The sequence below is a fragment of the Syngnathoides biaculeatus genome, chromosome 6 (genome assembly GCF_019802595.1).
Source record: "Syngnathoides biaculeatus isolate LvHL_M chromosome 6, ASM1980259v1, whole genome shotgun sequence".
Taxonomy (NCBI): Eukaryota; Metazoa; Chordata; class Actinopteri; order Syngnathiformes; family Syngnathidae; genus Syngnathoides; species Syngnathoides biaculeatus.
Genome location: NC_084645.1, coordinates 2,720,206 through 2,747,491, shown reverse-complemented (window position 1 = coordinate 2,747,491; position 27,286 = coordinate 2,720,206). Strand labels below are relative to the sequence as shown.

Genomic DNA, 27,286 nt, shown 5'->3' with positions numbered 1-27,286 from the left:
TCAAGGCAAATAATGCATCTGTGGTACTCATTCTAGGCATGAAACCATACTGTTGCTTGCAGATACTTACTTCTGTCCTGAGTCTAGCCTCCACTACTCTTTCCCATAACTTCATTGTGTGGCTCATCAACTTTATTCCTCTATAGTTCCCACAGCTCTGAACATCCCCTTTGTTGTTAAAAATGGGAACTAGAACACTTTTCCTCCATTCTTCAGGCATCTTTTCGCCCGCTAGTATTCTGTTGAATAAGTTGGTCAAAAACTCCACAGCCATCTCTCCAAATTGCTTCCATACCTCTACCGGTATGTCATCAGGACCAACTGCCTTTCCAGTTTTCATCCTTTGTAGTGCCTTTCTGACTTCCCCCTTAGTAATCATTTCCACTTCCTGGTCCTTCACTCTTGCCTCTTCAACTCTTCCTTCTCTCTCATTTTCTTCATTCATCAACTTCTCAAAGTATTCTTTCCATCTATTTAGTACACTACCGGCACCAGTCAACACATTTCCATCTCTATCCTTAATCACCCTGACCTGCTGCACATCCTTCCCATCTCTATCCCTCTGTCTGGCCAACCTGTAGAGATCCTTTTCTCCTTCTTTCGTGTCCAACCTGGTGTACATGTCTTCATATGCCTCTTGTTTAGCCTTTGCCACCTCTACCTTTGCCCTACGTCGCATCTCGATGTACTCCTTTCGCCTCTCCTCAGTCCTCTCAGTATCCCACTTCTTCTTCGCTAATCTCTTTCCTTGTATGACTCCCTGTATTTTGGGGTTCCACCACCAAGTCTCCTTCTCCCCTTTCCTACCAGATGACACACCAAGTACTCTCCTGCCTGTCTCTCTGATCACCTTGGCTGTCGTCGTCCAGTCTTCCGGGAGCTTCGGTTGTCCATCGAGAGCCTGTCTCACCTCTTTCCGGAAGGCTGCACAACATTCTTCCTTTTTCAGCTTCCACCACATGTTTCTCTGCTCTACCTTTGTCTTCTTAATCTTCCTACCCACCACCAGAATCATCCTACATACTACCATCCTATGCTGTCGAGCTACACTCTCCCCTACCACTACTTTACAGTCAGTAACCTCCTTCAGATTACATCGTCTGCACAAAATATAATCTACCTGCGTGGTTCTACCTCCGCTCTTGTAGGTCACTATATGTTCCTCCCTCTTCTGGAAATAAGTGTTCACTACAGCCATCTCCATCCTTTTTGCAAAGTCCACCACCATCTGCCCTTCAAAGTTCCTTTCCTGGATGCCGTACTTACCCATCACTTCTTCATCGCCCCTGTTTCCTTTACCAATATGTCCATTACAATCTGCACCAATCACAACTCTCTCGCTGTCTGGGATGCTCAGAACTACTTCATCTAGTTCCTTCCAGAATTTGTCTTTCAACTCGAGGTCACATCCTACCTGTGGGGCATAGCCGCGAGCCACATTATACATAACACCCTCAATTTCAAATTTTAGTCTCATCACTCGATCTGATACTCTATGACAGCCTAAATTCTAATATATTTCATGAAATTCATCTCAACTCTTTATTTTGTAGCATTTCTCTTGACTGCACTGCTTCTACTAAATGCAAACAAATATTGGACTTTTTCCCTCAATCGCACATCAGCCTCCATGTGTTGCCATGGCAATCCTATTTGCCCCAGGGCCTTCAGAACCAGTAGGTCTGGCTCATGTAACTCAAACTGTATGAGCAATGGAGATGTTTCTTTAACCAATCAGATCAGATTTCAAATTCATCCCAGTGAGCCTCAATGTCAATATTTGTTAATTCTCTGATTGGTTCGCAAGCGTAAAACAAGTTCGACTTGCAAACACATCTGCAGCAATCTGCACACTCTTCTTGTTTTCCTTTTGGCTTGTCCTGTTAAGGGTCACCACAGCGTGTCATCTTTTTCCATCTAAGCCAATTTCGTGCATCTTCCTCTCTAACACCCACTGTCCTCATGTCCTCCATCACAACATCCATCCATCTTTTATTTGGTCTCTCTCTCGCTCTTTTGCCTGGCAGATCCATCCTCAGCACTCTTCTACCAATATACTCAGTCTCTCGCCTCTGAACATGTCCAAACCATCAAAGTCTCCAAAACATCCAACTTTTGCTGTCCCTCTAATAGCTCATTTCTAATCCTATCCAACCTGTTCACTCAAAGCGAGAACCTCAGGATCTTCATTTCTACTACCTCCAGTTCCGCTTCCTGCTGTTTCTTCAGTGCCACTGTTTCTAATCTGTACATCATGGCCGCCCTCACCACTGTTTTATAAACTTTGCCCTTCATCCTAGCGGACACTCTTCTGTCACATAGAACACCAGACACCTTCCGCCAACTGTTCCACCACACCTGGACCAGTTTCTTCACTTCCTTACCACACTCTCCATTGCTCTGTATTGTGTCAGATTCCACTTATTCGCAGGACTAATCGGGAGAGATGTCCTGACTGATTCTCCAGTTAAAGGGTTAAGCTACCACTTTACCTCAGCCGACTGTTAACGCCGTGCATGCAGAAGGACGGCAGCTTCTTAAGTCGGTGTCGAGATTAATTCGCCTCGGTGTACTAACTGCCTTTAGTTTTGCAGAGGCAATCCGGTCTGCCCTCACTTATCAGCCCTTGTCAAGTAACCTTACAGAGTAACAGGGTGACAAAGTGATCGCTCCGCTTTTACAGCAGCTTCATCTCTTATGAATCGATTGCACTTGTCATTGACCTAGTAAATTTAACAATCCTTGTTAGAATTGTACGGATTTGTTTTATCTTAAGCCGGACATTATCAATGAGTGACTGATAAAATAGAATTTTACGAAAAATGAAGTTAATGTCGTTGACGCTCGATCTTTTATGAGGTAGAATGGTAATAATGAGACAACTCAAGATAAGAATGACAAAGATAGATGAAGATGGAAGTTTAAAGCATTTAATAAAATGATAAAAATTGTTCAGATAACATTCATTACTCGACAGTCATTCCCGCCAGACGCGGGGTACGGTTGCGATGTTAATGCAAAATTCAATATTAATTGAACATAAATCAATAAAAGGAAAAATGATAATGCTGATGGTAAGTAGGATGAGATAAATGATAAAAATAGTAAAAAGTAATATAAGTGAAGTAAGATTCAAAGCATTCAAAAGCATCAGAAATTCCGGAAAATAGACATTTTTGAGTGAGCCTGTTAGGGGTGATCAAGTCCTTCTTAGCTCGAGGCCTAATTTAGTAATAAGGATTTTCGGGATTAAGGATAAATTGTCAAGCCAACTTGTCCTCCATAGGTAACAACGTAATATCACTGGTATTATCCTGCCATTATCTTATTGTAGTAGTTGTTTTACTTGCGCCCAATCTTAAATGGAGTAGTCAAAAATAAACATCCCAAGTTGCCCGAAGACTTCTCCCCGCCAGCTTGCCAGACGACTTACACCTATAGAAGGACCTTGTATCTTTGTCAGCGAGAAACGAACAAAAAACCCCGGACTTCCGTATCCAAGGTTTTTATAGCTTTTTGGTGGAACATTCTGGAAAATGGTGGCTGAATCTACGCCCAGTGGGAAGGGCTCACGTTGTTATCCTATTGGGCCCCTTTCGCCATCCCTGGGTTGACTTGACACGCCCCTCTTAGCTTCACTCAATTTTGGGCCAGGCGCCCGCAAACTCAACTGTCATTTTCTATTTAATCAATAAGTGGAGCTTTAAAATGTAACCACAAACTTGCGTTCAGTTTCACCCTAGTTTTTGAGCAATAGCATAAATGTATCAACATGCTTGTGAATACAATACTCACATGCATTCTCAGGCTTGTTTTAGTTGGTTGCTCATCATGTGTTGTCTTGTCTGAGAGAGACAGTCATACACAGGTCATATTCTTTTCACAAAGCCGTTTCAAAGCATCACATTTTCTGCTAAAGGTTTAATGGAAAAATAGTTAAAATCAATCGCTTGCAAACATCCTGTTTGGTGATTCAAGTGTGACGGGCTTCCTGTTCAGCAACCCAGTGATGCTGCAAACATCTTGCTGGCCCGTGTGCTTCGCCGTTGAAAAACCGTTGGAAACTGCAGGGTGTGAGCAGCTGCATCCTGTTGATGTCTTTATGTCAAAAACAAGATGTGAATACAAAGATATGATAATAATTGGGTTCTTAAGGTTGCTGACCTTGATATATGTATGTCATACAAAGATGTGAAAAATAATCAGGTTTATATAAGGTTACTGACTTTGGTATATGTATGCAATGCAGTGAGATGCTAAGTGGGAAGGCTACGTTTATCAGAGAGATCTTTGCCGTGCTGGTGACCCAATCAGGTATAATTTTGTTTGGCGACATCTGGTGTTCAATTTGACAGTTGCTTCTAAGGCTCAGCTCAACACATGAACCCAAGCCATACAAGCCAATTGCTATCAATTCACTGCATTGCTATTTGTGGCATGGCAACTTACTTGACAATTGTTGACCCCAAGTATTTGAAGTCGTACACCCTCGCTATCTCTTCTCCCTGGAGCTTCAATCTTCCTGCTCCGCCCCTCACATTCATGCACATATATTCTGTTTTACTTCGGCTAATCTTCATTCCTCTCCTTTCCAGTGGGCACCTCCATCTTTCTAATTGTTCCTCCGCCTGCTTCCTGCTTTCACTGCAGATCACAATATCATCTGCAAACATCATAGTCCAAGGTGATTCCAGTCTAACCTCATCTGTCAGCCTATCCATTACTACCGCAAACAGGAAGGGGCTCAGCGCGGATCCCTGATGGAGTCCCACCTCCACCTTAAATTCTTCTGACACACCTAGGGCACATCTCACCACTGTTCTGCTGCCCTCATACATGTCCTGTACTATTCTAACATATATCCCTGCCACACCAGACTTGCGCATGCAGTACCACAGTTCCTCTCTTGGTATTCAGTCATGGGCTTTTTCTAGGTCTACAAAAACACAATGTAGCTCCTCTGACCTTGTCTGTACTTTTCCACAAGCATCCTCAAGTCATCTGTGGTACTCGTTCTAGGTATTAAACCATACTGTTGCTCCCACATACTTACTTCGGTCTTGATTCTCGCCTCCACTACTCTTTCCCATAACTTCATTGTGTGGCTCATCATCTTTATTTCGCTATAGTCACCACAGCTCTGAACATCTCCTTTTTTCTTAAAAATGGGGACAAGGACACTTTTCCTCGATTCTTCTGGAATCTTCTCTCCCGCTAGTATTCTATAGGATAAGTTGGTCAAAAACCCAACAGCCAACTCTTTGAATTGCTTCCATACCTCCACTGGTATGTCATCAGGACCAACTGTCTTTCCATTTTTCATTCCGTTCAGTGCCTTTTTAACTTCCTCTTACTATTCGTTGCCACTTCCTGGTCATTCACGCATACCTCTTCTACTCTCCCTTCTCTCACATTTTCTGCATTCATTAACTTCTCAAAGTACTCCTTCCATCTGCTTAGCACACTACTGGCACCAGTCAACATATTTCCATCGCTATCCTTAATCACTTTTACTTGCTGCACATCCTTCCCATCTTTATCCCTCTGTCTGGCCAATCTGTAGAGATCCTTTTCTCCTTCTTTCGCATCCAACCTGGTGTACATGCCATCATATGCCTCTTGTTTCGCCTTCGCCACCTCTAACTTTCCCCTACGTCACATCTTAATCTATTCCTTCTGCCTCTCCTCAGTCCTGAGTCTCACTCCTTCGCTAATCTCTTTCCTTGGATGACTTCCTGTATTTTGGGGTTCCACCACCAAGTCTCCTTCTCCCCTTTTCCTACCAGACGGCACTCCAAGTACTCTCCTGCCTGCCTCTCTGAGTACCTTGGCAGTAGTATTCCAGTCTTCCGGGAGCTCTTCCTGTCCATCTAGAGCAGGGGTGCTCAATGCGTTGATCGTGCGAGGCAGTGTTGGTCGATTGCAGGATGGCAAGCCCCCCCCCCCAAAAAAACGCTCTTAAAGACGTACACTCATAATTACAAATGTTACAGTACTTACGCAGCCCATCAATGTATTTTAAAATGACAGCGTCCACCTCCGCTGCTTTAGTTAGCAAAACGTAAAGCAAAGACGAGCTAGACATGCTGCTTATGTTTACTTTCGATATTAATGGAGTAAGTTAAAAAAAATGCTGTTGTTTTAAGATGCATCGACTGTCAGAGTATGTGAATAATCATATAAAATAATAATAATATAAATAATAATAGAAGAATAGAATAAAAAATATAATAATAATAAATTATAATAGAAGAAAAAGTGGTTCAAATGGCCGAGATTTTGTCTTTTCTGAGTGGGAAAGGTCTGGTCTGAAGCCAAAGTAGAAAGTGAAGGATCAGATGGTGTCTAATTTTAAAATTCTCCCTTGGCACAGCCTGATCCAGGATGAAAGCACAGACAATACAATGCACAAAAAGCTAATTCTGTATTTTAAATATAGGAGGCAATATAACATTAACTTTAAAACAGTTTGAGAGTATCATCAACATCCCCCCGGGGCCTGGGTCACGACCTAGCCGTAATGGAATTCACTAGATGAACGCTCATATATGTTTGGCACAGTTTTACGCTCGTCCTGCCGCAACCCACATTTATCCGCGCTTGGGACCGGCCTACAGGACGCACAGGAATTGTGCCCCCCTTTGGGCTGCAGATAGTCTAAACAACCAATCAAATAAAGAAGGTCAACCCATAAGATACATTTACAATTTACATACTATCTAATCTATGTTAAAGTTCAAGTCAGATATAAGCAATCAAATAAACACAGTCAGCACATAAGGTACACAAATCACATACTACCTGTGTGAAAATGTAGAAGATATGGCGATTTCAAGGATATGTGGATGGAAGGGATTCAAACTACAATGGCCCTCACTGCAGCAATCTCCAGACAATACATTTAATCATCAGCAATTCTGAGTATGATGTACAGGTACTCTATTTTTGTTTTTGTCATGTTATCATGTTATTAATACTGATTCATTGATTATACTTCAGATGATATACAGTGCCATGAAAAAGTATTTGCATCCTCCTGTCTTTAGGGTTTGTTTTTTTTGCATATCTATCACACACAAAGGTTTTAAATCATCAAACCAATGATTGAATCAAAATTTAGAGACAACCCAAGGAAATATAAAATACAATTTTAAAAGTACAACTCAATTATTAAGGAAAAAAAATAAAAATCTTTCTGATCCTCTGTGAAAAGGTAATTGCCCCCTAACCCTAATAATGGGTTGTGCCACCCTTGGCAGCAATAACTGAAATCAAGCTTTTGTGTGTTGTGTTTGTCTAGAGGAATTTTGTCATACCCTTCTTTCCAAAATTATTTCAACTCCACTATATTGGAGGGTTTTCTAGCATCAACTGGCCGTTTAAGGTCACACCACAGCAAATCAGTTGGATTTAAATCCAAACTTTGACTTGGCCACTCCAAACCTTAATTTTTTTGTTTTAGCCATTCAGAGGTGGGTTTGCTGATGTGTTTCGGATCATTGTCCTGCTGCATGATCCAAGAGCACTTGAGTTTCAGGGCATAAATTGATAGTTGGACGTTCTCCTTCAGGATTTGGGGGTACACAACAGAATTCATTGTTACATCAATCACAGCAACTTGTCCTCGTCCTGAGGCAGCAAAGCTGCCCCAGACCATCACACTGCCACCATTATGCTTCACTGATGGCCTGATGTTCCTCTTATGAAATGCTGTGCCATTTTTACGCCAGGGGTAGTGGGCCGCACATCTTCCAAAAATATAAGTTTTTGATTCATCAGTCCACGGAATGTTTCTCCCAAAGTCTTAAGGATCATCAACATGTTTTTGGTAAATGTGAGATGCGCCTCTGTACTCTTCGCTGACAGTCGGGGTTTTCGCCTGTGAACTTTTCCAGGGATGCCATTCTTGGCCAGTGTCTTTCTTGTGGTTACTTGATTCTTGTGGAACACTGACCTTAACTGAGGCCAGTAAGGCCTGTAGTTTTAAGATGTTGTTCGAAGTTCTTTTGATACCTCCTGGATGAGTCGTCATCGCACTCTTGGAATTATTTTAGTTGTTAATCGACTTCTGGGAAGGTTTGCTACTGTTCGGTTTTCATGATTTGCAGATAATGGCTCCAACTGTGTGGCACAGTGGCGCAGTTGTAGACTTGGCAAGTCAAAACGTATTGTGGTGGTTTGTTTGTAACGTCTGGCAGAAACCCATTTCAGAAGGACCGTCAACTTGCACATCCAACGGAATTTTGCTCGTGTTCTGTGGGAGGTAAGGGAGATTGAGTCCGAGTGGACCATATTCGACGCCTCCATTGCTGAGGCAGCTGACAAGCTGTGGCCGTTAGGTGGTCAGTGCCAGTTGTGGTACATCAAGGGTCAGCCATGCTGTCAAGATGAAGAAGGGTTATCAGTCTTATCAGTCCTTTTTGAATTTGGGACTCCTGAGGAAAGCTGATTGGTACAGGCTGGCCAAGTGGAACGCAAATTTGGTGATCATTGAACAAAACTCGGGGATAGGAGGAGTTCAGTGTGGCCATGGAAAAAGACCGGATGGCTTCAAGTAATTTTTTTATCACCATCCAGCATCTCAGGAGTGGGACGCAAGACATCATCAACACTGTGGAGATTGTGGCGGTGGAGACCTCGACTCAGGACGTCGTGAGTCATGAGGAAAATACTTTGAAACCTCTTCAATTCCACCAAAATGTTTTCCCGTGAGGAAGCAGAGTCCGAGGTCTCTCAGGCGGGCTCTCCAAGCTCTGTGTTTAAGGTCATCGAAGTGGTTAAAAAGCTACTTGGTGGCAAGCGTCAGAGGATGGATGAAATACGCCCCAAGTTCTGAAAGGCTCTGGATGTTGTGGGGTACCCGAGACTATGCCTCTAGATTGGCAGACTTTCTCTCTTGGAGATAAGAGTGAGAACCTTGGTCGTCTGGTAGGGTCTCAAAATAGAGCTGCTGCTCCTCCACATTGAAAGGAGCTAGATGAGGTAGCTCAGGCATCTGATTAGGATGCTTCCTGGCTGCATCCCTGATGAGGTTTTCCAGGCACATCCCACCAGGAGGAGACCCTGGGGACGACTGTGGACCCATACTGAAGAGATTACATCTCCTGGCTTGATTGGGAATGCCTCGGGATCTACCAGAAAAGCTGAATGAAGTGGGAAAGCGGAGAAGGGGTCTTCCCTGCTAAAGTTTCTGCGTCCACGACCTAACCTTGAATAACTGAAAGAAAATAGATGAATAGATGGATGGATGCAATTTGGGGAACGGAAGTGGTTCACAGAATGACTTGAATGAGCTGAACATGTTGAAGTTGGAAAGGTTTAAATTGAATTAAATTTTGAAGGAGGAGAGAATAGTGTCGAATATAACCTAATGTGTGAATTTTGTGCATCAAACAGTGGATTTCCTTGGGTGGAAATTGTGAAATTTATGGTCTGGGAATTTTTGGAATAAGGATGAATAGTTTGGAGTTGAAATGTTTTTTAAGCAGGAGGGAATATTGTAGAATGTGAAACTATGGGTATTTTGTGGGTGAAAGATTTGGTGGAAATAGTGAAATTAGGAATATGTGGGAATTTTTGGTTTAAAAGGTTTTGAACTTTACATGGTTTGAATCAGACGATAAATGTTAGAGAATGGAATAATTGTGAATATGTCCTAGTACGGTACGTTTGTGGGTCAAAATGTGGAACATTTTGGTGAAAAAAAGGGGGAATTTTTGAAACATAATTAATCCCAAGGTGAATTGAATGAGCTGAATATAGAATTTTGGATTGGAGCCATGTGAATGTGTTTTCGGTGGGACGGTGGTGCAGCTGTAGAGCGTTGGCCTCACTCTTCTGAGAAGCAGGGTTCAAATCCTGGCTTCACCTGTATGGTGTTTGCATGTTCTCCCCGTGCTTGCGTGGGTTTTCTCCAGGCACTCCGGTTTCCTCCCATATCCCTAAAAACATGCATCGATTGGAGACTCTCCATTGCTCGTAGGTGTGATTGTGAGTGCGATTATTGTCTGTCTCCTTGTGTCTTGCGATTGGCCGGCAACCAGTTCACGGTGTCCCCTGCCTCCTGCCCGATGACAGCTGGGAGTGGTTCCAGCACTCCCATGACCGCCATGAGGATAAGCTTCTCACAAAAATGGATGGATGGATGGATGGATGTGTTTTTTTTAATGTGCCACTGGGAATGAGATGGTATTTTTTTTTCAGGTGCAAAAGAAGGAATTGTGGGAAATTTGAAAATTTTGCAGATTAGAGAGTAGTAAGTAAGTAAGTAAGATGTAACATTTTGGGACATGTTGAAGTTGGAACGGTGTAAATGGTGAAGGAAATTAAAAATGGGGTACAATAAGAAGAAAAATAATATGAGTGTAATATGTTTGAATGTGCTCTAGTCACACAAATACTGTAATATTACATATAGTAACATCTCAAGACAGTTGCAATGAAATGAAAGCTTGGGTGAAAATGGGTCTTACAAATGGTCATTGGCCAAAAGCCTACTGCCAAACCAGTTACCAAGTGGGTTAAAGATAAAGTGTATGTTTTGGAGTTGCCATCACAAAGCTCTTATCTCAATCCAATTGAAAATTTCTGGTCCTACTTGAAAAGCACATCCGAAAACGTTTGACTGTTACACTAGTTCTGTCAAGAGGAATGGGTCAAAATTCCTGCCGACTGTTGCAAGTAGTTTTGAGGAATTATATCCAAAACGATTAAGTCCTACATTTTCAAGGCAATGGTACCAAATACTAATGCAGCATGTAATGTACCATAATTTCTCATGTATAATGCGTCATCAAGCATAATCTACACCCCCAAAGTACAATGCACAATACCAATTTGCTGATATACATCCATCCATCCATTTTCTTAGCTGCTTATCCTCACAAGGGTCGTGGGGGTGCTGGAGCCTATCCCAGCTGTCAACGGGCAGGAGGCGGGGTACACCCGGAACTGGTTGCCAGCCAATCGCAGGGCACGTGAAGACAAACACCCGCACTCACAATCACACCTAGGGGCAATTTACAGTGTCCCATTAATGTTGCATGTTTTTGGGATGTGGAAGAAAACCCACACAGGCACGGGGAGAACATAGAAACTCTTTACAGGTGGGGCCGGGATTGAACCCGGGTTCTCAGAACGTTGAGGCCAACTCTTTACCAGCTAACCCACTGTTCCACTTTGCTGCTATCCATATGCTCCAAATATTGGGAATGATCTGTATTTCTATTTTGCTGGGTTTGTACTTTTATTGTTTATACTTGAATGGTTTTTCAAAAAATTGTCTGTCCAACAATCATTAATAATAATCTGTGCATATGTTAATGTAGCAGTAATATATATCTTGGGACAGGGCACAGGACATTCTTCTTTTGGGCCCTGTGGTTGTCAGAATAGAATCGCTGAACCAACTAAAATATCCTCAATGATGGTATAACATTTTATAATACTGTTGATAACACGTATTACAGTTTTAAATAAACAATTTAACACCATTCAACTTATACTCTCTGTTCAGAAACCTTTTGTTGCATGAAACATTTTTGCATAGTCCAGTTTATCCACTACAATACACATCCTGTGCCAAGCCTTCAAAAGAAGTATCTCAATTATCTCCAATCTGAAAAACATCCAGATCCTTTGGTGCATCGCTATGGAACTCATCATTGATAACTTGGTCCAGTTCCGGTGTCTCCGTCATTGCATCATGAACAGTGATCCCATCATCCTCCCACAGTATGTCATCCTCTGTCCCATCCATGGCGTTTGTGAGGAAACATTTTTTGAGTCCCAAGAGTCTTAGTTCCCTTTTTTCCTCATTATTGTCAGCGCTTTGAGGTGAAGCTCCACAGTGCGAATAGTGCAGCCTCTTGCCCTCCGTTCGGCTACAATCTGTAGCAACTCTTCCGCAACTCTGCGAACTGTGCAATTCTCCCACATCCCAAAACTCTTACATTTCCATTTTTAAGGATCATTTTCTCCTTCGTCTTCGTCTACAATCTCTCATTCGATTCAGCCACTTGTAACTGCCGCGCTGCTTTGCCACTGGTTTACTACTTCTTAGGCAGCAGCTTTGACACTTTTCTTTTAAAATCGGCTCCATAACTAATAAATACTAATCTTTTTATTTTTAATCTATACCGAAAATATCTATTGACTTTTTGAAAACATTTTTGGAAAATTTTCCGCATTGTACACGAGAAATTACAGTATGTAAATTTCTGACTTTGAAATAAGTTGTGAAAAATTGTCTAAAATTAAAGGTCATTTTTATAACATTCAAAAAATAATTTTTGCTATCCTAATTGACCTAAAATATGAAGCTTAGTCTGATTTAATTCCGTACAGTTCGGGGAACATATGTAATTTTATATAGTGCATGAAAACCTCAGGTTTGAACTGTGTGTACACTGAAGCATAAAAAGAATATTGTATACACTACGTAACATCTGCAGATTCGACATGGCCTTGTCAAGCTGAGCCAGCGTATTCTTGGACCCTGCACCATCGTCCAGGGTGCGCTGGAGGGAATTCTCAACAACACACGTCAAGGTTTCTTTGATGACACGATTCTTTTTATCAAGGTAAACAGAAGACAGATTTGCATCATGATGACTCTTAATGACAGTGGAACCTCCAAAGTTGAATGGCCAGGTTCTACAGTTTCAAACAACTCCAGGGAGTCAGATGTATTAGGACCCAAAACCTTAATGAAGACAGCAGAGGAGACAATGAATAGAGGAAATGGTGACAGTTTGAGTTTGGAACATCTGATTCAAATGATAATTTATCCCTATGAGAGACATAAGTGAGAAATCAATGTCATAAACTGACTTCAATTTACAGAGGTTCCACTGTATCTGGTAACATTGCACATATCATGATGATCTAATACAGTATATGCATCTTTTTTGTCCATAGTCCAACGCTGACATTTGTTTTAATGAGTTGTCCACCGTGCCTGGCTTGAACCCCATCATGCCCTCAGGAGCCATGTACTTGATGGTCAGTATAACAAATGGTTAGGATTGCTAGATGTGCAAAAAGGTGATGCGATAATTCTTCAACCACAATAACATTCCACTTATTAAGTAAGCATATTGTGTCAGAAGCTGTTTTGTCACAAATTCTGTTTTGTCAGAATTATGATACATTTATACTCCTGTATCATGAAAAATCTCTTAGGTCACCACTAACTTTGTTTTAATGATTACCCTGTTTCAAGGCGATCAATATTTTGTAAAACGTTAATGAATAGAACAAAGGAGGTTCACACAAATGAATACAGGACCAATCTCCACAATATGTTTGATTGGTGCATGAGGGAACAACTAACTACAACCAACCAATACATCTTCATTGTAACAGTACAAGACCTAGAATCATATTGTCATCACCTGTCCATTAATCAGGATGTAGCCTGCTCATGCAGCCCGAAGCGGCAAATGCAGCCCTATGGGTGCACAAGCCAGTGCAATCTGTAGGCCGGCCCCAAGCCTGGATAAATGCAGAGGGTTGCTTCAGGGAGGGTATCAGACATAAAACTGCCAAACAAATAAATATAAGCGTTCATCTAAAGAATACCATAGCGGATCGGTCTTGCCCCGGGTGAACAATGCCCACCCCCGGCACAGTTAACCTCCAGGGTGTCGGTAGAAATTCAGCTACTGTGGTTCGAAGACAAAGAAGAGGAAGAAAGCGGATTTGTCGGCACAAAAACAAGGAATGCACAGAGCCTACAACTGAGTGTAGGGTTTTTGAATGTTGGGACTATGACAGGAAAAGCTCAGGAGTTGGATAACATAATGAGTCGGAGAAAGGTTGATATATTGTGCATCCAAGAGAGGATGTGGAAAGGTAGTAAGGCTAGAAGTTTAGGACCAGGGTTTACATTAGTTTACCATGGAGTAGATAATACGAGGAATAGAGTAGGGGTTTAAAGGAAGAGCTGGCTACGAATGTCTTGGAGATGAAAAGAGTATCAGATCGCGTGATGAGGCAGAAATTTTAAATTGAGGGTGGTATGTATAATGTAATTCGCGGCTATGCCCCACAGTTAGGATATGACCTAGAGTTGAAAGAGAAATTCTGAAAGAAACTAGATGGCGTTCTGAGCATCCCAGACAGACTGAGAGAGAGTTGTGATTGGTGTAGATTGTAATCGACATGTTTGTGAAGGAAGCAGGGGAGATGAAGAAGGGGTGGGTAAGTACGGCATCCAGGAAAGGAACTTTGAGGGTCAGATGGTGGTAAACTTTGCGAAAAGGATGGAAATTTGAGTAGTTGACACTTTTTTCCAGATGAGGCAGGAACATAGAGTGACCTACAAGAGTGGAGGTAGAAGGTCGCAGTGGATTATATTCTGTGCAGATGATGTAATCTGAAGGTGACTGACTGGAAGGTCGTGGTAAGGGAGAGTGTAGCTCAACAGCATTGGATGGTGATGTGTAGGATGACTCTGATGGTGGGTAGGAAAATTAAGAAGACAAAAGTAGACCATAGAACCATGTCTGGAAGTTGAGAAAGGAAGAATGTTGTGCGGACTTTCGGAAAGAGGTCGGAAAGGCTCTCGGTGGACAGGAGGAGGTCTCGGAAGACTGGACTACTACAGCCAAGGTGTTCAGAGAGACAGACAGGAGAGTACCTGGTCTGTCTTCTAGTAGGAAAGGGGAGAAGGAGACTTTGTCGTGGAACCCCAAAATTCAGGAAATCATCCAAGGAAAGAGATTAGTAAAGAAGAAGTGGACACTGAGAGGACTGAGGAGATGCAAAAGAAATACATTGAGACGCGACGTAGGGCACAGGTAGAGTTGGCGAAGGCTAAACAAGAGGCATATGACGACATTGTGAAGGACCTGGAAGTGGCAATGATTAATAAGGGGGAAGTTAGAAAAGCACTAAAGAGGTTGAAAAATGTAAAAGCAGTCGCTCCTGATGACATACCTGTGGAGGTATGGAAGCAGTTTGGAGATGTGCCTGTGGAGTTTTTGACCAACATATTCAACAGAATACTAGCGGGCGAGAAGACGCCTGAAGAATTGAGGAAAAGTGTGCTCATTCCCATTTTTTTAAGAAAAAAAGGGGATTTGAAGAGCTATGGGAACGATAGAGCAGTGGTCTTCAAACCCCGGGCCGCTGACCGGTTCCGGTCCGTGGATGAATTGGCACCGGGCCGCCAAAGAAATAATCAATTAGTTCAGTTTCATTATCCAAGTATTTTCGAGACAACAACTCTGCCCATGTTCTGGCTTAAAGTCATGGCAGAATACCCAGAGATCCCTGCCCCTGAACTCCCATGCACCCTCATAGAGCAGTTCGACGCCCAGGACGAAAATCACATTGGTCCTCCTGAATCTGAGATTTGACTTCCCGACAGATCCTCCTCTCCAGCACCCCTGAATAGACCTCACCAGGGAGGGTGACGAGTGTGATCGCCCTATAGTTGGAACACACACTCTGGTCCCCCTTCTTAAAAAGGGGGACTACCACTCCACTATCCTTATTCGTCATAGGGGTTTTCCGAGCCGTATGTTATCTTGTCCCTGACCTAGAACCTGTTTGCCATGGGTGACCCTACCAGGGGTGTGAAGTCCCAAACAACTTAGCTCCTAGGATCATCGGGACACACAAATCCCTCCACCATGATTAGGTGACAGTTTGAGGAGGGGAAATGTTAATAATTAAAGCCCAAGTGTCATCCCTATAAACATTCTAAAATAGATATTGTAATGAAAAATACATATAACATTCTTCACTTCAATGTCTATACGAAAAAAAAATGCGCAAATTGCAGAAGTGTCATTCTACGACATCCAAGTGGTCGCCATATTGGCTGCACGTGACGCCACCCGGACATTAGCCTATGAAAACACGCGGTGCTCCCTAACTACGGGAGACAAACGCGCCCCTTCTGACACGGACGGTCTTTTCAAAAAGAACACCACACAACCGAGTGAAGTTACCAGGGCAATATTACACAATTGTTTCGAGCCCTAGGGGCAATATTACACTATTGTTTCGAGCCATATTCAGATGATATGCGATCACGGCCAAACCGCATCCCCGTCCGATCCACTTTTGCGGCGGAGATCAGCCATCGCGGCTCATCACAGCTGGCTACAGCAGAATAAATTGAAGGTTCTGGAGTGGCTAACTCAATCGTCTTACCTCAATTAAAGTGGGACTGACATTCCTATAAACAATCTAAAATAGAAATTGTAATGAAAAATACATATAACTGTATTCACTTCAATGTCTATACGAAAAAAAAAGGGAGCGGAGAGCACGTCATCCATGCACAAAGTTGCGCAATTGAGTGTCCCTCGACATCCAAGTGGTCGCCATATGAGTCGCGTCCTCTGTCCTTGACGTCATCGTCACTTCCGCCGTTGAAAACGCGCAGTGCCTGCTACTATGGAAGCCGAACAACAGAGATTTTCGCATTTTTCCGACACCCCTTCTGACACCGAATGTCTTTTCGAAAAGGACAACACCACACAACCGAGTGAAGTTACCGGGGCAATATTACACAATTGTTTAGAGCCCTCAGGGCAATATTACACTATTGTTTCGATCCATATTCAGATGATATCCGATCACGGCCAAACCGCATCCCGTCCGATCCACTCGCGTGGCAGAGATGAGCCATCGCGGCTCATCGCAGCCTTCCCCGGGTGGCTTATGACAGAGCCGAGCGGTGCTGCTTTTGTCACAGTCGAGCCAGGGCACTTTATGCGCGCACGCGACTCAGTAACGCATTCTCGGCTGGGTTCTTCAGAGCCGACCCCGTCGCAAAGCCCGACTCGCAGCCTTCGCAGAAGCTGTGAAGGCCGAATACGGCGCCTCAGGCTGTGGCTGAGTTTCGGCGCCCGTGTTGGCATGTAAGGAGGAAGTGGAGGCGACCTATGTTGCTTTTAGGGGTATGTTCAAAGTCGCCGCAGTACGCGATGAACACTATCGAGACATTGTTGGTTGGGCGACGCGCACATCGACACATTTCACACGCGGATCATTTGTCGCGTTCTGAGAGAGACCGATTACGTGGTCCGCCCCAAACTATTATTTTTTTTTAGTGGCTGCATGCGCACATCAACACATTTCATACGCGGATCTTTTGCTACGTTATGAGAGAGACTGATTACGTGGTCCGCCCTAAACTATTTTTTTTTTTTTTGGAGCTGTATACACACCTACCTGTTATTTGGAACCCACGAAGCTCTCGTCCTCTGCACCCGTGCAATCCATTTTTCACAACGAACAGGGTCTCTTTCAAACTTATGAAGGGTAATTCCATTCTCCCGAGTGTTCAAGAAATGTCCAGCAATGCAATGAGCCGGCATTTTGGCCAACACAAAGGAACAACGAGCTACTTACTCGAAGGTAAAACTAATGGAAACAAACGAATCCACGAGGGGGCGCCGCTGTCCTTCACGTCACTTCCTGCTTCTTCTCAAAAACAAATCCCTGAGAGGATTTTCATGGCGGGAGTTACAAAAAGCTGTATACATCAAAATCATGTTTTGTGGTGAAAAAACACATGTGACCATATTGGCTGTGGGTTTTTTATTAATAATATACCAAAAATCATCCATTTGACGACACTTGACCTTTAATTATTTATTTGCGTTATTATTTATTTGAATTTTTTTGTAGTGGGTAAATGATTTTGACTCGGTCATTTTGTAAGTAGCTCCCATGCTTGAAAAGTGTGAGCACCCTTTCTATGTAGTTTAATCGTAAACTACAAGCATCATAAGAAACATTATAGTGTATGTAATTTCAAAATTATGTATTTATGTCTTTGTAAAGTGGAAGCTCTGATATAGCTCTTTAATTGGATTTGATTGGACAGTGCATATGTTCATTGTGTTCTATTTGTATGCATAATGCATCCATCCAACCATTTTCTACATTGCTTATCCTTTTGTGGATTCTGGTTGAGCTGGATCCAATCCCATCTGGCTTCATTTGGACTTTGCTCTGGACTGGTTGCCGGTCATTTGCATTATCACAGGGCACATACAGTACATACAGAGTCAACAACAACTATTCACTCTCATATTTTCAAAGTCACTGACTGGCAACTGAACTTATACTGCCTGCACCAAAGAGAGGCCAGTGTACCTTTCCACCATCAGTGACAATAATACATGCAGTACCAATTTGCAACTATTTAATTTTCAGTTGTTAGTTTTTGATAACTAACAAAGGGCCCGTATCAATCATCATCAATTGTAATTTTGCTGTTTGTAAACAAGTATAAAGATGATTAAATCTAAAACTTTCCCTTATCTGACACGTATCAAGAATAAAATGTGTTTTTTCAGATTGGAATCGACATAGACAGCTTCCCAGATTTTCTCAATGATGTAGACTTTACTGAACGACTGGTGACCGAGCAGTCTGTTTTCTGTCTGCCCGCTACAGTAAGTTCTCCCCTTCAACATCTTTGATCTCATTGGTCATAAATATATCACAAAACCATTACCAGTGTCACATCCATTGCCTTTCTTCTCGCAGGCTTTTGAGTATCCCAATTTCTTCCGCATTGTGGTGACTGTTCCGGAACAGATGATTCTGGAAGCATGTGGTCGGATCAGGGAGTTTTGTCAGCTTCACTATCGGTCAAGTAGCTGTAACAAATTCTCCCTAAAAGATACATCTGTCTGATGGCACAAAAGACAAAACAGATGACCACTGAACCCTTAGGACCACTGGAGATCAATTTTAACTCAAGTGGGGCCATAAAAGTAGATAAAGGTCCTCGACACTGCCTCGGGGGAATTAGCAAAAACATAGATCATTCAGTGTGGAATGCAACATCATAACCAGACGTGGAAGTTCAGAATAATTAACGACAATGGACTTATTAGTTAAACTGGCCTCAAAGAATTTACTATTTAACCAACCTCCCCAAGATGGAGCCACAATAAGAATTAGAAGAGACCATTTTGATGATTCTTAATGTCATGACCCCCACAGTGTGATTCGGGAAAGGTTGAGATGACTGTTGCACAATGGTTCACAGAGACTTACTTGAGATTAATAGAACACAATAAACCCCCCAACCCTCAAACCCCCCCCCTCCCCCCCCCCCGTTTCGATTACAGACACTGCCAGTTGAACTCCTCGTGATTGTTTACCATGTGATGCCAGTGGACAATCAAATGACAATAAATAAATCTCATGTTTGTACCAAATAAAACAAGCCTTCATAACTATTCAAAAAGTATAAATTGATTTTGGTGACATTAACTTCTTTAATGGGACCCTTTTTCAGAAAAGAAACACCCTTGGGTGCCAGAATACAGAATATTTTCTTTTTTTCAGAATATTAGCGCGACACGCTGGCGGAGATGTAAAGCGTTGGCCTCACAGTTCTGAGGACCTGGATTCAATTCCGGCCCCACCGGTGTGGAGTTTGCATGTTCTCCCCGTGCCAGCGTGGGTTTTGTCCAGGCACTGCGGTTTCCTCTCACATCCCAAAAACATGGAACATTAATTGGACACTCTAAATTGCCCATAGGTGTGATTATGAGTGCGACTGTCATCTGTCTCCAGGTGCCCTGCGATTGGCTGGCAACCAATTTAGGGTGTACCCTGCCTCCTGCCCGATGACACGTGGGATAGGCTCCAGCACTCCCATGGGCCTTGTGAGGATAGGGAGCTAAGAAAACGGATGGATGGATGGATGGATGGATGGATGGATGGATGGATGGATAATATTAGAATCAGAGTCAAACTTTATTTGCTAAGTATGTAACAAGACACAAGGAATTTGTCTCTCGGGTAGTTGGTGCTGCCCTAGTATGATGTTGAGTATGAAGATCAATAGACAGTCAATTGACAATAGACAGTCAATTGACAGGGAACTTGGAATGTGCAACATTTTGCACAGATACAGTCTTCTAGCATTTAGAATAGAGTCCCCATAAGAGCAATACTGTAGTCGAGTGCAATAACAATTGTGTAAAGAGTGTCAAGACTTCAAGGAGTGTATGCAGTTTAAAGTGATAAGTCGTGCGATAGTCCTTTACATTATACAGTACATTATACTAATACTGATTGGCTCAGCAGGGTGTGACAACAACAAATCGAGGGAGAAAACTGACAACATTTTGCACTGGAATTGTAATTTGAAGAATTGAATAACTTAATTCCAAGAGGGAAGAAGCTGTTGTATCCGGGATCTTGTTCTTTCGGTCATGACCCACATCTCATGGCCATCAGTGACGGTAGGAACGTAGATTGGTAAATTGAGAGCTTTGCCCGACCCACATCTCGTGGCCATCGGTGAGAGTTGGAACGTAGATTGGTAAATTGAGAGCTTCTCCTTCCGACTTAGCTTCCTCTTCACCACAACGGATTGGTACAAAGTTTGCATCACTGCAGACGCTGCATCAATCTGCCGATCAATCTACTGCTCCATTCTTCCCTCACTCTTGAAGACCCCAAGATACTTGAACTCCTCCACGTGGGGCAGGATCTCATCCTGGGCACGCCACCCTTTTCCGACTGAGGACCATGGTCTCAGATTTGGAGGTGCTGATTCTCATCCCAGCCGGTTCACACTCGGCTGCGAACCGCTCCAGTGAGCGTTGGAGAGCACGGCTTGATGAAGCCAACAGCACCACATCATCTAAAAAGAGCAGAGATATGATGCTGAGGCCAGCAAACCGAACACCCTCTACATCTCTGCCTAGAGATTCTGTCCATAAAAGTTATGAACAAAATCAGTGACAAAGGGCAGCCTTGACGGAGTCCAACTCTCACCAGAAACGAGTCCGACTTATTACCAGCAATGTGGACCAAACTTACATTGGTCATACAGGGACCGAACAGCCCGTATCAGGGGGTTCAGTACCCCTTGCTCTCGGAGAACCCCCCCCCCCCCCACAGGACTCCCCAAGGGACACGGTCAAACACCTTCTCCAATCCATAAAACACGTCGACTGGTTGAGCGAATTCCCACGTACCCTGCCGAGGGTGTAGAGCTGCTCCACTGTTCTACGGCCAGGACGAAAATCACATTGCTCCTCCTGAATCTGAGATTTGACTTCCCGACGGATACTCCTCTCCAACACCTACTGAATAGCCCTTACCAGGGAGGCTGAGGAGTATGATCCTCCTAGAGTTGGAGCACACCCCATGGTCCCCGTTCTTAAAACGAGGGACCACCACTCCAGTCTACCAATCCAGAGGCACTGTCCCTGATATCCTCACAATGTTGCCTTTAGAGCCTTTAGGAATTCCGGGCCACCAAGAAGCTTTTTCAGAATCATAATCAGCTTTATTGGCCAAGTGTGTAAAAACGCACAAGGATTTTTTCCCCGGCAGACGGTGCTGCCCTGGTACGACATTCAGAACAAAGAACAACAGACTCAGCTTCCCCGTAAGAAAGCAGGTTGGTGGAATTGAGGTCTTTGAAGTAATCTGTCCGCCGGCTCACAACATCTTGAGTCCTCAAGGGTGGTGCCAACAATTCATTCAGCAGTTTTGATTATCCATTGCAATCGGAGTTAGTTCTTTTTTGTGGCAGCCCCAAACAAGATTCTGATCGTCACAGTATTGATTTCGATAACCGCTGTGTAGAACTGTCCCAGCAGCTCTCGTGGCAGGCCATGCTTCCTCAGAAGCCACTAGAAGTACAACCTTTTGCTGTTTTTTTTTTTTTTTTTTTTTTTTGAGGATGGAGTTATGTGATAGAAGAGTTTCTGCTAGGATGAAGGAGAAAGTTTATGAAACAGTTGGGAGGCCAGACATGATGTACGGATTAGAGACGGTGGCACGGAAGAGACAACAGGAAGCAGAGATGGAGGTGGCAGAAATGAAGTGAATGTTTAGGTTCTCTGTAGGAGTAAGCAGGTTGGACAGGATTAGTAATGAGCTCATTAGAGAGACACCTGTAGTTGGATATTTTGGAGGCAAAGTTTGACAGGACAGATTTTCATGGTTTGGACATGTCCAGAGGCGAGAGAGTGAGTATATTGGTAGAAGGGTGCTGAGGATGGAGCTGCCAGGGAAGAGAGTGAGAGGAAGACAAAAGAGAATGTTGATGGATGTTGTGAGGGAAGATATGAGGTCCGTTGGTGTTAGAGAGGAAAATGCAGGAGATGGGCTTAGGTGGAAAAAGATGACACGATGTGGCGACACCTAATGGGACAAGCCAAAAGGAAAAGAAGTTGTTTTTCTCCCACTTCAGGTCTTGTGACACTGTAATTCCCAAGAATTTGAATGTCTCCAAAGTTGACACAAGACAGTCGGAGAGAGTGAGTGGCAGCTGTGGTGAAGGATGCCTCCTGAAGTTCACAATCATTTCTACAATCTTTAGTGGGTTCAGTTCCAGGTTGTGGCTCCAGGTTGTGTTGGCTACACCAAAGTTACAGCCTCCCCACATCCTGTTGATAAGCAGACTCATCATCGTCTTTGATGAGCCAGATGACTGTGGTGTCATCTCCGAACTTGACAGCCGGTTGGCTTGAGGCGCCATCATTCATATAGAGCGAGGAGAAAAGCGGGAAAAGGATAGAACCTTGGAGTGCCGTGGCTCATGCTGCGTGTGGATGAGGTTGTGTCCCCCAGCCTCACCGGCTCTGTCCTGCCCGTCAGGAAGTTGTAGATTTACTGGCAGATGGCAGGCAAGACACTGAGCTGGAGAAGCTTAGAGGAGAGGAGCTTGGGGAGGATTGTATTGAACGCAGATCTTAAGTCCACGAACAAAGTCTGTCACAAGCAAGCGGCAAGTGTTAGAACCTAAATGCAGGACTCAGAGGCAGTGACATGATGTTGAGCGTGGTTTTATTCCAGGCAGAGGTCATACACAGGTAAGCAGTCCAAAAAAAGCAAAGGCACAAAAAGAGATGGGAAAAAGCCAAGGTCCAAAAACATGTAAATGAGGTCGGATAACTACTAGGCAAAAACAAGACTTAGCTCTGGTGGCACAGGAACACTGGCCGTGACAACGAGGTGAATACACAACAAGACTAATGCAGTCTCATGCAACGAACTCGCAGCTAACAATACAACACTCAAGCCTTAAATACATGGCATAATTAGCAATAATGAGTCGCAGGTGAGGCAGCTGCGCACAGGGCAGTGGCTTGGCCACGCCCTTGACTGTGTCTTCGCGCAGGTTATCTCCCTTTTGAGGTGTTCAAGAATGAAGTGCGTACCAATGTTCTCTCTAAGATATGCGCCATTGTGCACCGCTGATGTGGTCTCTGCGCACAGATATTCTGTTGTGCACAAAAAATAAATAAATAATCCAACCCAAAACGTATATACGAAAAGTATAACACAACTATTCAGTTTGTGGCATTTTGCAATATGATTCAATAAGTGAGGGATGACCCGTTGCTACATCCAATGGCACAATTCACATATGCACTGTAAAAAGAAAAGGAGAAGCCACTGATTTCTTTTAGCTGGCTTTTATTGAACACTTGGGCACCACAGGGAACTCTCTCTAACAACGACCTGCTGCTCGCCCACACACTCTCCTGCCTAGTTTACCTGACATCAGTCCCCTCTGCTCTTAAAGGGGTACACTCATCATTACAAATGTTAAAGTACTTATGCAGTCCATCAATGTGGTTGATAATGACAGCGTCTTTATGCGCTGCCCACAACCGGTGGTTTAGTTAGCAACACAGTCTGGGAAATTTAGAGCGAAGACAAGATAGCCATGTTGCTAATGCTTATTCTTGATAATAATGCCAAAAGTTGAAAAAGAAATGCTGTTGTTTTAAGACGCTGCGACTGTCAGAGTATGTGAATAATAGAAGAAAAGGTGGTGAAACTGGATGAGATTTTCTCTTTTTCACACGAGAAAGGTCTGGTCTGAAGCCAAAGTAGAAAGTGCAGGATGAGATGGTGTGCAATATTAAATTCCACCTTGGCAAAGACTGATCGAGGATGAAACCACAGACAATACAGTGGGTCAACCTGGGGATCTGCAACACTCTTGTGGGACAGCACAATGCATTGGAGCGACTTCATAATCACATATGTCAAGGCAACAGGCTTGTAGTCATTTAACCCAAGATTGATTGTTTCTTGGGAACCAGGATGCTGGTCGAGCTTTTGAAGCTGGTTGGTACTTCACATAGTTCTAGAGCCCTGTTGAAGATTTTTGTGAAGACCGGAGCAAGTTGGTCTGCGGCAGACTCTGTGACAGGATGGGGGCACAAGGTCTGGGCCTCCCGCTTTGTTGTACTTTAGTTGTTGGAAGATCCACCTCATGTCCCATTAATGGATGGTCGACGAAGGAGTCGGAGATGTTGAAGTGGTTAGTGGTGCAACTCGATGGGTGTATCGAATGAAAGTGTCCTTTTCGATTGTGAAGTAAAAGCTGTTCAGGTTCAGCTAGCCCTACTGGAGGGGATCGTCCCCTTTCATTAGTTAGTTATTGTAATGCATGCCATAATGATTTGGGCTCATGAGCGCCAAATTGTTTTTCCATTTTTCCTTCATAAACCCTCTTTGGAATGGTAATTTCTTGAGTCAGCTGGTTTGTAGTGCGACTGTACAGGGCCCTATCCACGCTACGGTATGTGACATCTTTAGCCTGGGGGAGTTGCCAAAGTCTGGCTGTAAACCACAGCTTGTTGTTATTGAATGTGCAAAAAGTTTTTTGTTGGTGCACACACTTCCTCACAGAAATAGAGGACCTGATGTGGGAGACAAACATCCTCAAAAGAGCCCAACAAAGGATGTACTTCTTGTGGGTTCTGAGGAAGCACGGCCTGACACAAGCGCTGCTGAGACAGTTCTACACAGCGTCATTCAATCAGTACACTGTACCTCAATCACAGTCTGGTTTGGGGCCGCCACAAAAAAGGACAAACTCCGACTACAATGGAGAATCAAAACCGCTGAACGGATTGTCGGCACCACTCTACCCACTATTGAAGACTGGCACGCAACGCGAACTAGGTCCAGAGCCGGCAAGGTTTCCTTTCGGACCCTCCATGTCCTGGGCACCAGCTCTTCCAACTCTTTCCGTCAGGAAAGCGCTACAGATCAATGCAAGTCAAAACTAGCAGGCATTCAAATGTTTTTTTCCCCGATGGCAATTACGTCATTAAATTCCTGATCAGCGAACCTACTATTTTCTGCCTTGTGCCATTGTTGGGACACACACTCACATCCTGCTGGTCCAATCAGTATGAGTATTAGTAATATATTTTGGAGACTATCACACGATTTGTCACATTAAACGGCTCGCTTTGCACAATTGTCATTGCACTGGTCTATAACGGAAACTGCAAACAGGTAAAGGCACTCTGTACAAGCTTAACACAATGTGGGACGTTGACACGTTATCTCCTAGCTGTTCTAAACGAAGAAGACTTTATATCTCGCACATCTGTGACTCTTATGAGGAATAGTTCCTATGAACAGAAATGTCTCTTGTTCTTTGTTCTTGTTACTTTGTTGTTCTTTGTTCTGAATGTCGTACCAGGGCCGCACCACCTGCAGGAGAAAAATTCCTTGTGTGTTCTTACACACTTGGCCACGAAAGCTGATTCTGATTCTAATTTTGTTAGGAAGCCAACGTAGATTTGCGAGATGAATTGGCAGACTCGCCACTCTGGGTCCTCTCCTACAAAGTTTCACTTGGATTCCGCCACGTGTCCCCCTCCCGCGTGTTGCCACCACACTCCGTATAGTACTGACGTTGTCATCGTTGCCATCACTGAGTAACTCGGAGAAAAGACTCAGTGAATTTGCAAGAGTTGTCAAAAAAAGTCCATAGAAGACTCTCTCTCTGATGTTCCAGAAATGACACACAAAACGCAGAAACATAAACAATACTAGGGAGCAACGTGCCGAAACCGCCACACAAGTAGGTGCCATTTTGATTGCCCATGCCAAATCCACCAAATTAAAGGATAACCACTTTTCAGACCTTGTTCCTCGTTGTTTGTACATGCGCAGTGAGCTAAAGGTCAGAAAAATACGTGTGATGTCTTTTTTTATTCTCGCGGCACGGCGTCGCAATTGACGCATTGAGCACCCCTGCATTAATTCATCTCAGTGCAGTGTCTATAATCACAAACGGGTGGGTTGGTTGTTTTTCACTTGTGAAGAACTGTACCTATTGGTTTTAAATCAAACAGTACATAATGTTGTTTGAACAATAAGTAGTTGATCTGCCAAGACTAAGGTTTAAACAATCATTTTATATGGTTGATCTCTGCTTAAGTATGTTTCAAAGTTGGGAATCGTTTATTTGAATTTGTGCTGAGTTTCAACTCTCGTTTTGGGCATGACTTATGTGGATAGAAGGAAATTTAACATGGAAACCCGAGTAGATGGACCTTCTCTGACCCAAAAGATACAAAGAGCCTCAAAATCCTTTCTTTTTGGCTCACTCTTTTTCACGCCAACATCCCTTCAGCTCCTCTGCTTGGCTCTGGCCAACCTCTCCCCCTCACCCCTTTTTCCTTGGTTCTGCTACCACGTGAAGAATGACTCCAGACCACATCAAAGGCCCTGTCAGATAAAAGAAGCCTGCCATGCTAGGTTACACTCGCAGTCTAGCACAAGAGTGTGGCCCGCAATAAGTACAAATGGCAGGAAAAGTTACGAATGCACCTTTCTTTCAGTAATTCCTCTTTTGTTTTACTTTGAGTGCACCCTCTTCAATTAAACCTGTCTCCTTTCCTCCAAAAACAAGAAAAAAAAAGACTATCTGCAGACAATGTGATCTACAATTGTGAGTAAAATATTGCAGTAATTACTCAATTGTGAGTAAAACATTGCAGTAATTACGAGAAAGTACAAATTGGTGCATAGTGACTTTGTAGTAAATTCGCGACTTCACATGAGTCCCAACTTTGTTCTCCCCCAAAATGCTTCAATTCATTTTGCACTCACATTTATGAGTTCAATTGCCCTGTATTATCTTGTTCTTTACACACATTTGCTAGTAATTTTTGTGATAAGGTTTCTCTGCATTTCCCCCCAGGTTGATTAAATTTTCCTGAAAAACAAACCCTCCTGTTTTGCTCTGTGTGTTTAAATGCAACATTTCACTGCTGAGAAGAAAGAACAGGCATTGATAGTTTTTCAGCACTTTCCGTAAAAATTGCAAATGTAAAGAGATGTGTTGCCCTATTTGAGACAAAGAGAGCTTTAATTGTAACCTTCTAACGTTCGTTGAAAGAGCCCAGAAGTGTGAAGACTAAGGCATTGGCTCTCCAACCCTCCTTTCGAAATTAATTGCACTTTTATTCGTGTGGGTTACAAACTTTATAATGGATGCAGTACGGATACACACTGTTTA

The 27,286-nt window shown here is 43.3% G+C and overlaps 1 protein-coding gene across 1 annotated transcript in view; it reads left to right on the top strand.

Moving 5' to 3' along the window:
* The window catches only part of tat (tyrosine aminotransferase), a 74,771-nt gene extending 47,776 nt beyond the window's left edge, over window positions 1-26,995 (top strand). Inside the window, exons 9-12 of the mRNA XM_061823325.1 lie at window positions 12,453-12,581; window positions 12,919-13,002; window positions 18,324-18,422; window positions 18,517-26,995. Of these exons, the coding sequence (XP_061679309.1) occupies window positions 12,453-12,581; window positions 12,919-13,002; window positions 18,324-18,422; window positions 18,517-18,666 (462 nt within the window). The 3' untranslated portion in view covers window positions 18,667-26,995. The remainder of the gene's footprint in view (window positions 1-12,452; window positions 12,582-12,918; window positions 13,003-18,323; window positions 18,423-18,516) is intronic.
* Window positions 26,996-27,286: the final 291 nt, after the last annotated feature.